We start from the raw sequence: 18,600 nt of genomic DNA on the forward strand, positions 1-18,600 counted from the left end.
GAATTGTTCTGATATATATAGAAACATTATATATATGAATGAAAAAATATACATATGAATGAATTACCCAACATCACTCTCACCATCAGGGAAGTTTAGTTTACATAGGACAAGATTAAGATTCCTTCCATCTGTGATATTATTTGATTTTATGAATCTTAGCATTGTATTGCCATAATCAAAAGAAGAATTTCATCTAAAGAAGAAGAAGGAGGAGGAGGAGGAGGAGGAGAAGGGGAAGAAGAGGAAGAAGAGGGAGAGGGGGAAGAGGGGGAAGAAGAGGGGGAAGAAGAAGAAGAAGAAGAAGAAGAAGAAGAAGAAGAAGAAGAAGAAGAAAAGAAGAAGGAGAAGAAGGAGGAGGAGGAGGAGAAGGAGAATCAGGGGTGCTTGGGTGGCTCAGTCGGTTAAGTGTCCAACTCTTGATTTCAGTTCAGGTCAAGATCTCACAGTTCATGAGTTTGAGCCCTACATTGGGCTCTGTGCTGACAGCGCAGAGCCCGCTTGGGATTCTTTCTTTCTTTCCCTCTCACTCTGCCCCTCCCCTGCTGGCTCTCTCTGAAAATAAATAAATAAACATTAAAAAGAAAGAAGTATCAGAAAACCAATGCCAGTACTCTGAAGTTTGGTATTTGGAGTACCTAAGAGCACAAATAAATCAGAGCATTGCATCTACAGGTGCATTACATCTCTAGGTGCTCTGCCAGATCAAATGCTATTCTTAGAGGTATATGGCTGGAGCAGGGGGAGCCATTGATATAATCAGATCTTCAAGGCATCTTAAGGTTAACTTGACTAGTAACTTATGACTGTTTTGCATCCAGAGTTATAACCAACCTAGGTCAGGAAAAGCAATACTTTTTGAAAGAACAACTACAGCTTAATCATTAATGCCACAGTCCAAAATGAAGCTGAACTCTGGGTAAAGGTTGGTGGGAAAGAAGGGTGATGCGGAGTATAATAGAAGCTGAGAAGATACGGTCAAAGTCTGAGGTAGAGTTTAGAGAGGGAAGGGTAGAGTTTATTCTGGGTTTATTTGTCAACAAATTAGTCATAGAGGTAATGTAAGAATTCCACAAGACATAGAGTTCTAGGTTCTCTCTTATATTCTCAAATAAAATAATTAATTCTCCTGTTTTCTGACTTCCTTGTTAGTTTTATCCTCATTTTTCTTATAGCTCTCTCATTTTTTTTTCTTTTCACTAACAACTGGAAGGGCATCATACATTTTTGTTCCCCATTGACTTACTGTATAAAATACATCTGTCATCATCACTAAGTATTGATGAAAATCGTGATTGCAATCATATCTAGAAAGTGACCAGTTCATAATTTTTGCTCAGATTGAATTTCCTTTATTCATAAAATGATGGATTCATCCTGAAGTGATGAAAACACAAGGACTGAATTTAGCGAAGAAGAGTGATTTCCAAATGTATATCACCAACCCTTTTCTCTGATTTTCGTTAGCTCCACCTCTTTAACTGTTTATAGGATAGTTCTAGTTGAACTTTATTATGCTGAAAACCAAAATCAACATCTTTTCTATATTTCCAAATTCAGTTTCGTGATTACTTTCTCTCTTCAGTGCATTTCAATTCCCCTATATTCCTACATTTCCATTTCCATATACCCTCCATTCCTGAATAATGTCCATAGGCATTACTGATATGAATCTCCCATCTCTCATGGCAGTTAAAATTCCAGACCTGCCATTTACTGACCACACGACTTTGGACAAATTACTCAACCTCTTGGGACATTAGTTCCTATAAAATGGGGATTGTACTAAGAATTAAAATATAGATAGATAGATAGATAGATAGATAGATAGATAGATAGATAGATAATACATATGTAATACATATATATTATTGTTGGCCATAATAGATGTTCAATAAATGGCAGCTATTGTGATCCTGAAATCAATCTATACTTGAGGCATGGTATTCTTAGCTATTTTGCACTCTTTTGCAATTCTCCAGCATTGTCTTACCCCATCTTGTGATGTGTTCTTCTTACTTCCTCAAGCTCTTTTATTTAATCATTATTTTGAACTAGCCTCTGAGACCCAACCCTTTCTTTTCCCATAGCTGTATGCTTTGCTTTTGGTCAGGCAGCTGCTGAAGCTGACACCCACAGGGTTAAACCTAGTCCACTCCCAGTGCCCGTTTTCACAGTAGGCTGGCAGCTGTCCCAACTTCCTACCGAAGCCAAATGCTTGAGGAGAGAGAGACTAAGGAGCCAGCTATGAATCCCTTCCAGAAAAATGAGTCCAAGGAAACTCTGTTTTCACCTGTCTCCACTGAAGAGGTACCACCTCAACCCCTCAGCCTCCCAAAGAAGCCACCTCCGGTGAGTCCCCAGATTTAATTCTGCTTCTGACAGGAACAGACTTGCTCTTTTGGTTCTTCTTGGCCTCTGGAGTGTCAGGCTGAGCTGTATTAGGGTATCAAAAACTATTCTCACTTGGAATTAGAATTAACCTGAAAACCAAATCTAACCAGAAGTTTTCTTTACTTAGGAGAAGAAGCAGTAGGAAGAGGTAGTGAGATTTCTTCAGCTGGGATACAAGACTTTGCTGTATCTCATTGTATATTCTGAGTTTCTCTGGGGTGAAAAAAGAAGCAATTTGAATATCCAGGGAAACTTGGCAAGCATTCTTGCCTGGAGAACTGTGTGTAATTGTTCTTTCTTTACCAGTATAAAAACTCAGCCCTTCGTTCCCCCTGGATTCAGAGTCTTATGCTGGACACCAAGGAAAGTTTTAGAATAGATGCAGTGTCTGTTATTATGTGTGCCAGTTTACAGTGGGAAAGAGGACAGAGAAACAAAGAAGTAATAATGTTTGCATTATATACTTGTGAAACACTTCCAAATTCGTTATCTCATTCAACCTTCATATCAAAATCCTGTAAGTGGAGAGGATATAGTAATAATAGCCAATATTTACTGAGTTCTCACTATGTGCCAAGAGGTGGTAGTATTCCTATTTCTTTGGAATAATGAAAGTAAACATAAAAACAGGTATAGTAGTATGTCCAGAGTTAATATGTTAACACAGCCAGTGACGGTATTACATAGCTAGTAAAGTGTATTAACTAAACTCTAGGTTGTATAATTCTCAAGCTGTGAGATGGGAAAGTAAGAAGCTTTTTAGCAAGTTAATATATTAATATATATTAATATCTAGGAGGGTTGTTTATATCCATCTATATAGGTAAAAAAATGAAAACATTAATTTGTTACTTCATCTATTTATTTAGTTATATCTCTTCTGGTCCCAGAAAATTTAAGGCTGCTTACAAAGATGCGTGTTATTTCTTATGAAATAAGAGGCAACATAAATTTCATGATGAGATTTGACTGTCCAAAGTATCTCCCTCCCCACCTCATGTAAGTTGGGCAATCATAATGGGTACGGATTTGAAATTAAACATGACATTCCTTATATACTGACTGATACAGCATATAGTCCTTTTAATGTCCAATAGGATTAACAAGAAAATGTTATAGAATGACTTTCATAGGAAGAGTGGACATTTAATGTTATAAGATTTAAGAACTCTCTAAGTTCAAGGTGATCAATCAGCTTACTTTTAGGAATCTAGCTGGACTCTGAGCCTGGTTCCACCAAGCTCTGAATGGTAAGCCATCATATTGCCAGGATCCTCCCGGTATCATGAACAGGGAAGGTGGGAACAAGAGAGGTTAGTTCAAACAGTAGAACTAAGGAGGTTATTGACCTCTAAAAGTAACTGCTTCGGGGGCGCCTGGATGGCTCAGTTGGTTAAGCATTCAATTCTTGGTTTCAGCTCAGGTCATGATCTCAGTTTCATGAGTTCAAGCCCCATGTTGGGAGAAATACCACTGGCAGCACGGAGTCTGCTTAGGATTCTCTCTCTCTCCTCTCTGCTCCTCCCTGACTCGTTCTGTCTCTCTCAAAATAAATAAATAAACTTTAAGAAAAGTACCCATTTAAATGTAACTGCTTGGATGTCAAATGCTCTATAGGCTAATTCTTTGTTCTGCTCTTAGAAATAAGTATGATTATTCTCCTACTCAGAGCCCCAGGCTTTTCAGTTGCTTGTAGGTAGATGGGAGGTCCTGGTATGTAGGGTCAAGGAATGTCCGAGCAGTTCCATGTTAAATGAATGAGGAAAAAAGTAATATTCAAAATAGCTTCTATTACTCCTAAGTCAGCAATGCAAGTACTTTTTAGTGTGATAATAGCTGTTTCATGAAGAGGAGGGGCCTTTGCTTCACGTTACCTATCATGGTGATTTCAAGTAAATGAATTTGTCTGTCATAGAGCAATCTAGTGATTAAATAGAGGGGAAAAGCTGATGCTTGAACCACTGCCTTTTTATTTCATAGAAAATTTGTGGCTCCAACTATCCACTGAGCATTGCCTTCATTGTGGTGAATGAATTCTGTGAGCGTTTTTCCTATTATGGCATGAAAGGTAATTTTTGTGTCCCAAATTCTTTCTCTTCTCCACTCACCCTCACCCCATGTTGGGAAACACGTGGTCTTCTTTATGTACTTATTTCCCTTATCCACACTTTCTACCTTTATCCATATTGATCTTTTCCTCTGGCAAACATTGCCAATGAATACTGCATGGGATTTCACCTAGTGACAAGCCAAGAACAGAAAGGCCTTACAGATACCAGAAAACAGTCTGTAAGAATATGTGTGAAAACTTCCTTCTATTTTCATACATGTTTCTCAGGTCTATGAACAGACCTGTTTCTCAGGTCTATTGTTGAGAAGGAGAAGGCTGTGACATTGGAAGCATCTTTGGGATTGGCTTAAATGCTATGTATGTACATGGACTTAAGGGAGAAATACCACATTTGTACACTAAGCATAGCCTCATTCACTCCCACAATGTCTATGGTCCCTGCTTCTACTGCCTGACGGTCACTCCTCAGTCACTTCACTGATAGTAGTGTTGAAGGTCAAGATCACCTTCAAAGACCAGAGCTGAAATATACTTCTCCATAAATCATTTTAATGTATCTGTCTTGTTTTCTTTACCCCTTTTCACCTCAGCTGTGCTGACCCTGTATTTCCTGTATTTCCTGCACTGGAATGAAGACACCTCCACATCTATATACCATGCCTTCAGCAGCCTCTGTTATTTCACTCCCATCCTGGGAGCAGCCATTGCTGACTCATGGCTGGGAAAATTCAAGTAAGGAAGATGGGCGGTCACATCCCCACATTGCAGATTAATTGTGCAGAGATTTTTCCACTTCTTGCTGCTTGCTTCAAGCAAAAATATACTTGTGTCATCTATGACAAATATATATCTCTTTAAGATTGACAACACAGAAAGACTATCTCTCTTCATTATCAGTTTTCTTCCATTTTTTTTGCATCCTTTTCAATCAGGAATTGTTTTATTTTTATTTTCCTTAAATCTAATTTTAATCTCCCATTCTATAGTTTAAAACCAATTCTTGTTATAATCTCAGGGATGATAAAGATTGCTACCCACCAGAAAATTTATAATTTTAGAGACCTCAGTGTAGTTACTTCATATACTCTCCATCTCTTCTCCAGAGCGAATCATCCCAACTCCTTTAGTATATTCTTATGAGTCCCCCTTTTTAGCTGTTTTACTGTTTCTTTTCTCTAAACTCTTTCTGTGGTTTGTTTCTTAAGAATATAATATTTTCATGAATTACACTGATGGTCTATTCAGTTCTGCGCCTTTTAAGTCTCTGAAAATAGCACCAAGAGACATTTATGGGATGTTATAGTTTCCCCTACAACATTATCCTCATAGGCTAGAAATGAATGGATCTTGGCTATCCATTCCCAACTTATTTTCTATGGCTTTGTCATCTATGGATTTGTCTTAATTAGTATTTCTCGAAGAGCATTTTGTTGAAATTGGTTGATAGGATACAATGAGTGTAATATAGGAAGATAAAGCTCTCATGGTCAAATAAGTTTGGAAAATGCTAGGCTGAACAAAGTTAAAAAGATTTCTTTACTGCATGACTTCTTATAGCCTTTAACATGCTAATACACACTGTACAATTTCCAAGAAATTGTTATGTTATGTTATGTAGTGATTATGTTATGCTGTGTTATGGTATGTAGTAATTCCCAAACTTATTTCACCATGGAATATTTTTTCAGGATATTTTGTGGACCTAGTATTCCAAGGAATCCTCTCTAGTAAACATTGGTTTATATCTCACTTGGCTTATATATATTCATTGTTCTAAAGTGTTTACTTAGCATTTAATATATAACTACAACCATAACACAGTAGTGAATAGTTTCTTGACTTGAGAGAAAGATGGTGGATTATGTTTGCTACTTATGTAATATTGGTTACCAAGTCCATCCAGATAGGAGATTGGTACTATATGCAGAATAAAAAGTATAAGTCATGACCTTTATTCAGTTATAGAATAAAAGACTCCCATAAATGCCCTAGTACGTTTATTTATTTTTAAAATGACTTCCTTTAAGATTGAAGCATGGATATGGCTTTTCATGATTTCTATAAATATCTACTGAGAGGGCTAACCACAAGCTAGAATGCTTTTTTTTTTTTTTAATGTCAAGTTGCTTTTAAGAGAGCCAAACATTTTTAGTCATAGTCTCTAGTGTGGTTTTTATGCTCTGTGTCCCCATGCCTATTGGTTTGGACTTACAGCCACTCTCTTAATGAATGTGTTTACTACCATCTCCTTTCTCTTTCTCTGAATAGGTATATAGCATGTTTTTTCCCTCTCCTATATTTTTTGTCTCATCAGAGCTGTCCCTCTTCATGCTAGGTTTCTTTCTCTGCCATCACTGCACATACTCCTTCTCAGTTCCTAAACTCTCATTAAAAATGGCTCTGGTTGTGAAATAAAACTTAAAACCTCTCCCTCTTTCCTTTCCTTTTCCACATTAACTTGTCTATATTAAAACTGAAGGAACACTGGGCTGTAAGTTAGAAAGTAGAAGTTCTATACCTAACCCTAATACTAATTAATTAGAATGTCACTCTAGGAAGGTTCTTTGACCTCTCAGGATTTCACCTTCCTCATTTGCAAATGAAAGATTGGTCAAGTCTATCCAGAAAACTTTTGTTTCCTGTGGTTAGGATTTCAATGACCCCCTTTCAAATGCAGAATGTCCAAGTCTATCTTGACTTCTTTCTGTTTCTGTTAAAGTTTCCTACCATTAGCTTCCTCTTATATTCTTCATATCCTAGACTAATTTCCTGAGCCTTTCACCTAAAATGTTGCTTATTTTCTTTCTAAACCACTTATACTTCCTTTATCCATTTAGTCCAACAATCTGATATTGCTCTGATCTCCCTACTCAGACTCTATTATTCCAGCTTACACTTCTTTTGTTTTTTTCTCTCTGATGATCTAGCAGAGATCATCTCTTTTGGGTTCATGATAACTGGTCTTTTTTTCAGTCCTTTTTCATTCCCCTTCTATTTATTCTTTTTATTCCAACAAAGAAAACTCTTCTCTAGAAGATGCTACATGCCTTTTGGGAAAGCCTGTCCCCTTCCTTTGATATTAATTGCCATACGCAATTAATGCCCTGGATTAGTCACCCAACTTCTTATACCCTACTTGCCATTATAAACCCTCTAAGGTCCCTTCCCTGGAGAGCCAACCGAAAGAGAGTAGGCATTTAGAATAAGAAATCCACAACCTGAGATTGATGGCATATCCAGCCTCTGTCTGATACTTTCATTTCATTCTTTATATTCCACATTAGCATATAACACTTTAAAATCACAGGTGTAAACTATATAATCTCCAAGGTTCTTTCTAGTACTAACATTCTACTTATATTTAAAGAGAATGCTGGCATGGTAATGCACATAAGGAATATATCATAAAGGTAGTAGTGTGCTATATTTTAGTGTGTAAATCTCTACATATGTTCTTCCTGGAATTCTTCGCTGTTCCACTTCCTATTTGCCGTTCAGATTTCTTGGAAAAACAACACAAGAAGTCCCTACCAACTGCATGACCTTTATCACTGGGCAGTCTCTTCATAGTCCCTGACTCCTTTCTTACCCTTGATAACTTGAACATGAGGTAACTGTGGTAGGGATTACAATTAACCCAAGTGTTCGAGTAATCAGGCTGAACCTGAGAGCCTTTCTATCCATCCCATTGGTTGGGTTTAGAGAAAGTTCTTTATGTTACTCATTCTTTTTTCCTATTTACCTGCAGTTTTTTTCTTGATTCCTATTATTTCTAGTGCCAAAGACATTCCTTGATAACAACACCTCTGGTCAAAGTAACCTATTGTCCTGGTTCTCATAGTTTAAAACATCATTTGCTGCAAATCCAACCAGTGGATCCAACCAGTGTAGAGGGAGTGGGGAAAAGGACAGGTCATATATGAGAAAAAAGCTTGAAGGGAATGTCCATTACCTCTAACACTACCGGGTAAAGAGTTGCTCTCTCTTTTTTCTGGTCTGTTTACTTCATTTACCACTCCTATATCTATGTACATTTCTCAGGTAATTCTTTCCTCCTCCTCCCCTTCCTCCTTCCATTCCATTTATTCTGGCACTGAGAACAGTATGAATTCTGAGTCTGTATTACTCAACTCTCTCGATTCTGTTTGTAGACTGACTGATTTAACTCTCTCAACAGGACAATCATCTATCTCTCCTTGGTGTATGTGCTTGGCCATGTGGTCAAGTCCTTGGGTGCCTTACCAATACTGGGGGGACAAATGGTACACACGTGAGTAAAATCATGGAATAAACTGAACAACTTTTCTTTCATTAGACAGGTCAATGTCTCACACATTCATTACAGGTTATTTTCTATTTTCTTACCAGAGATGTCCCTTTATTTTCCAACCTATTGTTTTATTACCAAAGTGGTTGAGAAAAAAAAATTATTTTGTGATCAGTTGAACTCTTGCCTACTTTAGCTGTCCTCATTTGTTTTTATTAAACATTTGGAGACTTGTAGAATGCCTAGCTAGTTTCCTTTTCATAAAAATTCATCATATTCTTAAAGACAATTATTTCTTTAATTTTTTTAATGTTTTTGTTTATTTTTGAGACAGAGAGAGACAGAGCATGAACAGGGGAGGGGCAGAGAGAGAGAGACACAGAATCTGAATATGGCTCCAGGCTCTGAGCTGTCAGCACAGAGCCTGTCGCGGGCTCAAATTCACGAACTGTGAGATCATGACCTGAGCTGAAGTTGGACGCTTAACTGACTGAGCCACCCAGGCACCCCTCTTAGAGACAATTATTAAAACTTGATACCCCTCATATTTCCCCACCTATTCACCCACCCATACATCTGTACTTTGCTAGGACTAAAAATGTGCATAATATTTCTTTATAGTGTGCATTGCAGAAATCCTATCCAAAGCTTGGATTATTTTCATTTAAGTTCCATATATTCCAATTGCTCTATCCCTCTTTATTTAAGCCATTGATGTTTATTAGGCCAGAGGCATTTGATACATACTGATGTCAGTTGATTCAGTCAGTAAAGAGGAGGGTTACAGTTGTTCAAGAAGTAGATCACATGTATTCATGTTTATAATCTGCCTACACATGTATTTATCTAATGAATTAAGAATTTTAAAATTTAATAAATATTAGATACCTCCCTCTCAGTGTCCCAACAAAAAGTGACACTTCGCCTATTAATCATAAAGAATTTTAACATTTTATTTTGTGTTTAGGAAGTGTATATGGAATAGGTGTTTATAAGGCCCTTCTGTTGGTATATTCCTTAAATTAAGACAAGATTGAAAACAGTGCTTTAACTGTGAAATTCCTTCAGTATCTGCTTCTATCTATTGCACACAAAGGGTAAATGGAACTCTCAGGGACAAAATGCCCCCCTGCAATGCATACTTTCTGGCAGAGGCTCAAAGGTCATAAATATTTTAAGTGTCTCTGGGTCTCTCCGAGGAATGAAGGCAGATGGAAAGTACCTGCAGAAATGTGAAGAAATGTGAAAGGAATCTTTGCTCTTGTACATCCAATTTCTGCAGTTGTGCTTCATATCAATATGGTTATATCCTTACCTCTCCATTTCAGAGTCTTATCATTGGTTGGCCTGAGTCTAATAGCTTTGGGGACAGGAGGTATCAAGCCCTGCGTGGCAGCTTTTGGTGGAGACCAGTTTGAAGAAAAACATGTAAGAGACCTGTTATTTCTGTGTTTTCAAGAACGTAGAGCAGACATTAAAAAGGTACCTAGCGGGTAGCTATTTGGCAAGACTGAAGTAATCCACAGGTCAGGAGTTCTATTAGGTGCTGGGTACTGGTCATTAATAGAAACACTGAAACATGTTCGAAGGAAAGTAACCAGGGTAGTGAATGGACTAAGACACATCTTATGAAGAAAGGTTGAAAGAATTGGAGATATTCAACCTACATAAGGTAAGAATTAAAGAGAATATTATAACTGTCTATAAATATTGATAGTAATTAAACCAGAACTAGTGGGTGAAAGCTATAAGAAGTTTTTTGCTTGATGGAAGGAAAAATTCCAAAAGAGTTTGAAGCAGTGAGTTTACTCTCACTTGAAGTATTTGAGAAGAACCTTGGTAGGTACTTCGAGAATGGGAGATAATAAGCAGTGTAGAGATGATTTAAGCACATCTGGCCGAAATCCTATGAAAGGGGGAAATGATCGTTCAGAATAAAATAGGATGAGATTCTATAGATGAACTTGTCTGAATGATCATTTCCTCTTTTCCTACTTTCCACTATTAATGGGGGGGGAGGGCGGGGAACAGGTATGAATAAGCTGCAAATGGGTCTAAACGAGGAAGCTTGATAATTAGGCAGGGAAAGTAGTCTATTTTTAAATAGGCAACATTTTTGGCTTTCTCTCTTTTGTTCTCACTTTTCTTTTTTGTCTGTCTTCATGTATTATTCCCTCATCTATAGCAATTTCTCATGTTTCTGGTTTTTGTCTCTCTGTTCTTTCTCTGTGTCCTGCTTCTTGTGTATCTCCTCCCCTTCGGACCACTTGAGTTATTATTTTATATTCCCTATCTGTCCGGGGTACCATAGATCATAATTGCTTGCTGACTTTGGAGAAATACCGACCTTTGGCAACCTTTGGGATTCTAGGCACAATGAACTGTACAAATAGGTGAGTGGAATAGATTTAAAAGGGGGCCAGAAGAGGAAGCAAACACTGTAAACAGAAAATAGGGAAGGACAGATTGTGCTACTGTGTCAGGAAAAGATCTGTGGTACCAGAATGAAGCATAATGAATAAAAACAACAACAACAACAAAAACAAACAAACAAACAAAAACCCTATATTTTAAAGTTGTTTCATTCAGTAACTGCTCTGCAAAGATATTTCAATAATAAGACAAACCTACTTCCAAGTTTCCACCAACCACTTCTAAGCCCACGGACTTCCTTTTATACTCTCTGGCAGAATTCCCATAAGTATTAGGTGAACTACCCTGCTTGATCAACAATTTAACCCACTGTCCTATGTTCTAGTACTATTCCTATACCACACATTCCATAAAATCTATTTAACTCAATCATTCACTTAATTAATTCAGTCTATAAAAATGTGTTGAGTTTGTAATATGTGTCAGGGACTATGCTGGGTAGTAGGGAACACAAAAATGAGCAAGATATGATTTCTGTGCTAAAGGAACTCTCAGCCTACTGAATGAAACAGACATTTAATGGAAAGAAATTAATATTAGGACATATATAGGACACAAGTGGCACAGTATTATAGGATGATCATTTTTTCCCAGGAGGGGTATAAGAGTGTTAAAGATGCTTGTACTAGGTTTGAAAGATGGGTAAATGTTTGTATGGGTTATGTGTTAAAATATCTAATATGTTTTTCAGATATCATGGAGGCAATATCTGAATCTGTTTCTGTGCATGTACCTCCAGCTTAGTCTGAACGTAGGGTAGATGAGCTAGGAGGCACATCACACTTATTTTTGGTTTGTTTTGTTTTGTTTTGTTTTTCAGGCAGAGGAACGGACTAGGTATTTCTCAGTCTTCTACCTCTCCATCAATGCAGGGAGCTTGATTTCTACATTTATCACACCCATGCTTAGAGGTTAGGATCTTTTCTAAGGGGCCCTGTGTAAGGTTTTCTCTGACCAGTCAAAAATCTTTTCAAGGCTTCCTGCTCTTCATCCTCTACTTTTACAAGGGCTTAAAAATCTGAGAATTTCTTTTAATCTTGATTTGTCTGGCCCAAAAGAAAGATTATGGATGAGGTGATGGGAAGAAAGAGGATGGCTATGTCTATGACCTCACAAACTTGAGCTTGCAGAATAGAACACCAAAGATTCAAGATTCAAGGTTACTTTCTTCTGGCCTAGGAGATGTGCAGTGTTTTGGGGAAGACTGCTATGCATTGGCTTTTGGAGTTCCAGGATTACTAATGGTGATAGCTCTTGGTAAGTACACTGGGACAGAGGAAATTAATAATCACTGATGCCTGCTACATGAAAAGCATCATCTAAGCATTATTTTATTCAGGCCTCACACTAACCCTATTAGGTAAGTGTTATTGTAGGGATTTTCTCTAGACATTGGAGATAAATTAACAGAATGAAGTCAGAAACCAAGGAAGAAAGGAAGGAAGGAAGGAAGGAAGGAAGGAAGGAAGGAAGGAAGGGAAAGAAAGAAAGAAAGAAAGAAAGAAAGAAAGAAAGAAAGAAGAAAGAAAGAAAAAAGAAGAAAGAAAGAAAGAAAGAAAGGAAAGAAAGAAAGAAAGAAAGAAAGAAAGAAAGAAAGAAAGAAGACACAAAGGAAAGAAGGAAGGAAAGGGAGAAACATGCCCAAGGTTATATAACTAATAAGTTTTCTGGGGAGATTTTAAAAAGACTAATCCCTGTGCCTTATATTGGAGCAATTAAGTCAATATCTCTGCAGGATGGAGGCTAGGTATCTATAGTTTTTTTAATATCTAGGTGATTCTAAAGAGTAGTCAAGGCTGAGATCCACCGTTCTATACTACAATATGTAAGGAAGCGAGGAAGATAATTAATCCTTTCTCTCAATCTAGCTTATTTCATCTGATAGTTATTTATCTGGTTATTGGAAGATATTTTTAATTCTTTTAAAGTAGCTTCTAGGTTTTGCTATTTCTGTCCTGCTCTTCAATGCTCCCAAGGAGTTTTCTCTTGATCAAAAGGAATGAGGGGAGTTGGATGAGTAGGTGGAAACTGATGCAAGTTAGATCAAGTGGCATTCTCCTTACCACTGACAACTCAATAATGGAAGAGGAAAGAGGATGTGTGTGTCGCTTAGTTTATGCAGTCTAAGGGGAAACTTGGACGTGATTGTTCCTAATCACTGACCTGGAAACCTGTTCTCACTCTGAGCCTTTGGGTGACACCCCCCTGGAAGATATCCAGCGCAACACATAAAGAACTCAATAGAGGAAGAAAGAACCCAAAGAGTCAATGTTCAGTCCTGATTATTTTCTACCAGGGGGTGGTTTATAGTAATACTCAGATTCTAATTCCAATTTCAAGGAAACTTCTGTGTTATTCCAGGAGAGCTGTGATAATACATTCCCTGCTTCCTTCTCCCTTTGAAACCAAACATTTTCCCAAATATCATCCTGGTTTTCCACTTAGTGCTATGTCTTCTTCTCTGGATCATGGCACAATAATAATATTAACACATCAGAATAATTATAAAGATAAAAGGAGATACTATAAGTTAAATGTTTTATAAACTATGAAATGTTAAACAAGTGTTAGTTGTCATTATTAGCTGCTTCAGTTTTCTGGGTACAAATAAATAATTCTCTGGCTTTTCACTATAAATTTATTCATCTATTCTTTTCATTCATTGATTCAACAAACATTTATTTAATGAACCTTTTATGTGTCAAATCCTGTGTAGCAATTGGGGTTACATTGATGAATTAGAGAGCCACAGAGTTTATGCTTTCAAAAAACTTATATAGTCCAGCAGGAAAGGGAAACATACATAGTAAACAGGAATTTATAATACAGTATGATCAGTGTCACAGTGGGGGAGGTACAGAGAAAGTTGTAGGAACATGAAGGAGGGATGTCTGACTAAAACTCTGAAGCTCAGAAAATGTTTGCCTAAACAAATGGTATCTAAGATGAGGCCTAAAAGATTAGCAGGAGTTAATCAAAGAAGACATGATATCTGTAAGACAAGGAAATGAGAGATAATTGTGACATATCTGAAGGCCTTAGAGGAATTCCGGATTGCCCCAGGTATAAATGAGAAAGATAAAGAGAAAAAGGTGACAAAAACCAGATAACGAACGGCCTTTTAAGTCTTAAGGAATTAGAACTTTATCAAAACATTAGGGAGCTACAAAAAGATTCTGAACAGAGGAATGATTGTTAGATTTTTATTTCTCAGTGGTGTCTCTGACCATAATGTGGAGAAAGAATGGGTTAAGGGTGAAGTAAGGATATTATTTATCTTGACTACTGAATTCTTGGCATTATTTAAAATTTTGTGCTCAAGGTGAGTGTCTCACTCAGCTCAGACTAGTCTCAGCCCTGGTAAAATTGACAAAACTTGATATGATTAGAAATGTGAAGTGATGGAGAAGATAAATCAATGAATATTAGGGTTCTGACTTGAGCAATTAGGTAGATAGTGGGATCATTACACTAATGAATTTAGTTTGGCATACATTACATTTTAGATGTCTTTGAAAATATAATTGGGGTTATCAAAGAGCTATCTGGAAATACAGGTTTAAAGCTCAGAAGAAATGTTTGGGCTGTAGATAAAGATCTGGAGCTAGTAGTGTATGAAGAGCAATTAAGCTATAAAAATAGATTAAATAACTAAGAGATAGTAAAACTAAAGTAAAAGAGGGCTATGTTAGAGCCCCGAGGAATGCCAGTATTACAAGATAGGCAAAAAGAAAAAGCTCACAAATGAGACTAAGAAGGAATGGCTAAAATGGTAGGGGTTCTATCTTGGATTCTAAGAGGATTTCAAGAAGGGAATTGTTCAGAGTAACAAATGTTACTAAGTGGGAAAGTGAGATAAGGGAGAAAAATCCCCATTGAATATAGCAACAAGAAGGTCACTAATTTGGTGATATCAGTTATGATAGATTGGTGGATTCAAGACAGATTAGAGTAGAATGAGAAGTGAATAAGAGGTAAGAAAGGGAAAATGGTATGTATAGCTGAATGGGACATGGAGTCAAGAGAGTATGTTGGGCATGCTTGAATATCATTAGGAAGACTCCAGTAGAGAAAGAAGTTGAAGATGTGAGAAAAAGACAGTGTAATCAGTATGAAAGCACACATGGCAGAATTACCTTTGTACAGAGGAGGAACATCACCTTCAACTAACTGGAGGGAGAAGAGGATAGCTGTAGATATAGGAATTAATAGATTTTGTGTCAGGAAGTTGAGACAATTCCTATTTGAAGGCTTGTGTTTTCTTTATGAAGTAGGAGGCAACATCATCTACTGCAAGAAAGAATTAGTAGAGAAACTTAAGGTTCCTACTCCTCTTCTTCAGTTAAGTGGCTTTGAAATTTAAGTGTGATCTTACCCAGATAATTACCTGGCCTTCCTTTTATCAGTCCACTGTCCACTCTACTATTGATATTTCTAGCCTCTTTCTAGGATCATTCTTAGTTTTAGGAGTGGTCTATTTCCCCTCCAAAATCTTCCTCTTGTCTAGATACCTCTTTTGCTGCCCACTTGTCTCCCAGGATTAGCATCCTTTCTCTTAGCCATTTTTTCTGTCAACAATAAGAAGCCTGTGGTAAGTAAAGCGTGCTATTTGGACAAGCTTTGGGGAAACAGAGGATGAATGAAGAAAAAGTGATAAAGGCAATCTGACTGAGAGTAAGAGAATTTAGAAAGTTAAGGTAAGGAAAAGTAAGGGGACTCAGTCATTCTGGTGCATAAAGATACTATAAAGTGCTGCTGGTCACTGACAAAGACACCTTTGGTAGAAGAACTTCTAGAGGGACATCTTGCTGGAGCTGGGAAATCCATTAAGGAGGGAAATACATCTGGGACAGTACCAAGATAGAGTCTTCCTGCTGAATTTAGTTAATAAGCTTGAAAAAAATAATATTTAGTATTTCATAATTATAAAAATAATATCATCTAATTGCTGGTTAGTTGGAATGTAGAAAAAAATAAGAAAATAAAATTCACTTACAATTAGCTGTGAAGATGTGGTTAAAGAATATGGGGTAAGAAAAAGAGAATGAGCTCAAGTACAGTAATAGCACAGAATTATTTTTGTAAGAATGATGAATAGTGGTTAGAGTGTAGAGTACCTAAAGGGAAATAATGAAACATAAAGTAGGAAATAGTAGATTGAGGTGAGCTCCACAGGGGCCACGTCTTTTTTTATCTAGCAAAGTGTCTAGTGTAAGAATGAGTGAATGAGATGCTTTATGGTCGTTAATAGCATATATTATTTTTGAGTCAGACAAATCTCAGGTCAAAAATACAGTTTCTGGCATTTTATAACTATGTAATCTGTACAAATTGCTTAATTTCTTTTATCTTCAATTTCTGCAATAAAATGGAGAGAGTAGTACATGTTTTTCAGGTTAAATCTGTTAATGTATATAAAATGCTTAACACTTTACATATAATAGTAAACCTTCGATAGATGGATAGTGATAATAATAGCCATTAGGATAATAATGAATTTGGGAAGAGCTTTCATGCCAGGAGTTTGGGCTTTTTAGGTAGGTCCTAGAAAGAAGGTTTTAATTTGGCATCAGATAAGAGAAGGAAGAGACCAGGGATTGAAAAACTAGTTGGTAGCCATTTTAATAATCCAGGGTAGAGGTTCTAAGGTACTAAACAAGAGTCCTAGCAGTAGTAATACAAAAGAGGGGCAGATAGGAAATATGTTGAAGAGAGTCTCAATTAAAGTTGGTAACATATCAGATGTAGAGATGGAGGAAAAAGAATTCAGAAATGACTTTGGTTTCTGTGGCACAAGAAAGTCTCAACAGATTACTTAACAATTGACCATTTTATTCTTCTCTGGGATCCCATAATTTGTGTAATTCCAAAGTCAAGAAGTTTAACTCAGTCTCCTCCCTTTATAAGCTTTGCCAGTCACTCCTAACACTTCAGCAGCCTGTCCTTAGTACTGACATACTGAATGTGCTGAATGAGAAGCTGAGAACCTTGTTCGTGTATCAACTGCAGTTGTGTTTGCAATGGGAAGCAAAATATACAGAAAACCACCTCCTGAAGGAAACATAGTGAGTCAAGTTGTCAAGTGTATCTGGGTGAGTGAATTGTTTACCTGCCTTTTTCAATCAATGGGAGAGAGACGCTATGCTGAGCATATAGGCCTTCAAACATGAGTATACATTTTTCCCAATGACTCTGTTCTACTTCTGTACCTTTTGGCAAACTGAGATTAATCAGTCTTCCTCTGTGTCTCTACTTAACCATTAAGTAAAAAAAATAATGTAACCATTTTTGTAAATTGACAAAAATCTTCTGAAATGTGTATGTGTAATATATGTTGCCAATAGGATGCAGGAATAGTTTAAAATTATATCTGAAATATTCTGTATTCAATGTGATGAAATCAAAGGGTTGGAGTAAGTCAATTAAAGTATGTGTATCTGAGGGAAGGGATAATGAATTAGAAAAGGCATGGGATGCTTTCTTTTTGTCACACTTCTGATATCTATGCTCTGGTATCTATGCTCTGATATTTATGCTCTGCCCTAGTTTGCTATTTCCAACCGTTTCAACAACCGCTCTGGGGACATTCCTAAGCGACAGCACTGGCTGGACTGGGCAGCTGAGAAATACCCAGTAAGTTGGAAGTACAGAAATATCTTATGCCTCCATGGAGATTTTTAACGTCCAAACTGATTCCCTCTTACTGCATTTGACTTCTTCTCTTACTGTTCTGGGACATTTCTACTCTAAACAAAAAACCAAGTCTAGAAATTCATCCTGTTCCTTCTTTCCCTTTCTTGCAGAAGCAGCTCATTATGGATGTGAAGGCACTGACCAGGGTACTATTCCTATATATCCCACTTCCCATGTTCTGGGCTCTTTTGGATCAGCAGGTAAGAATGGTTCTTTTGAAAACAACTCCTTATTCCAGCCCCTTTCCTCTCACAGGAAAGGAATTTCTCATAATAGCATCTGTCACCCCTAGGGCTCACGATGGACCTTGCAAGCCACAAGGATGAATGGGAATCTGGTGAGAAAAGATTTTCCAGAGAAATCTATTATTTTCTTTACAATCCATATTAGGGAAAAATTAATTTCTTTGTGTTTTTGCCTGAAAACTGACTTAAGATCATAAGAGAGGTGCCTTTAACATGAAGGTACTGAGTAGGCAAAATTTAAAAAGCTAGTCTAGAAATAAAAACACAGAATCTTCTCTTTAGAAATCAAGAATATAAAGATGGAAAGGTTTAAATGTATACAAGGAAGTACTGAGAAGAGAGTAAATGAAATGATAGAGACTTGGGAAAGAGAATGTTTTCTCCCATCTAAGCCTTCCTGGGGCATAGTAGCATCGGATTTGATTGGTGCCACTTCACATTTAGCCCATCCCAGGTTCGTGTAGAGGACCTAGAAATGTGGTACTTTGTACATGGAC

The 18,600-nt window shown here is 37.1% G+C and overlaps 1 protein-coding gene across 4 annotated transcripts in view; it reads left to right on the plus strand.

The window, feature by feature from the left end:
• The first annotated feature begins 2,194 nt into the window (after positions 1 to 2,194).
• The window catches only part of SLC15A2 (solute carrier family 15 member 2), a 67,183-nt gene continuing 50,777 nt past the window's right edge, over positions 2,195 to 18,600 (plus strand). For all 4 annotated transcript variants that reach the window (XM_027060973.2, XM_015078221.3, XM_027060972.2 and 1 more), the window contains exons 1-11: positions 2,195 to 2,352; positions 4,375 to 4,462; positions 5,056 to 5,197; positions 8,643 to 8,735; positions 10,061 to 10,160; positions 11,986 to 12,076; positions 12,345 to 12,422; positions 17,175 to 17,257; positions 17,712 to 17,798; positions 17,969 to 18,058; positions 18,151 to 18,195. In XM_027060973.2, coding sequence (XP_026916774.1) covers positions 2,215 to 2,352; positions 4,375 to 4,462; positions 5,056 to 5,197; positions 8,643 to 8,735; positions 10,061 to 10,160; positions 11,986 to 12,076; positions 12,345 to 12,422; positions 17,175 to 17,257; positions 17,712 to 17,798; positions 17,969 to 18,058; positions 18,151 to 18,195 — 1,035 coding nt within the window. In that variant the 5' untranslated portion in view covers positions 2,195 to 2,214. The remainder of the gene's footprint in view (positions 2,353 to 4,374; positions 4,463 to 5,055; positions 5,198 to 8,642; positions 8,736 to 10,060; positions 10,161 to 11,985; positions 12,077 to 12,344; positions 12,423 to 17,174; positions 17,258 to 17,711; positions 17,799 to 17,968; positions 18,059 to 18,150; positions 18,196 to 18,600) is intronic.

Source organism: Acinonyx jubatus, chromosome C2 (genome assembly GCF_027475565.1).
Source record: "Acinonyx jubatus isolate Ajub_Pintada_27869175 chromosome C2, VMU_Ajub_asm_v1.0, whole genome shotgun sequence".
NCBI classification, from domain to species: domain Eukaryota; kingdom Metazoa; phylum Chordata; class Mammalia; order Carnivora; family Felidae; genus Acinonyx; species Acinonyx jubatus.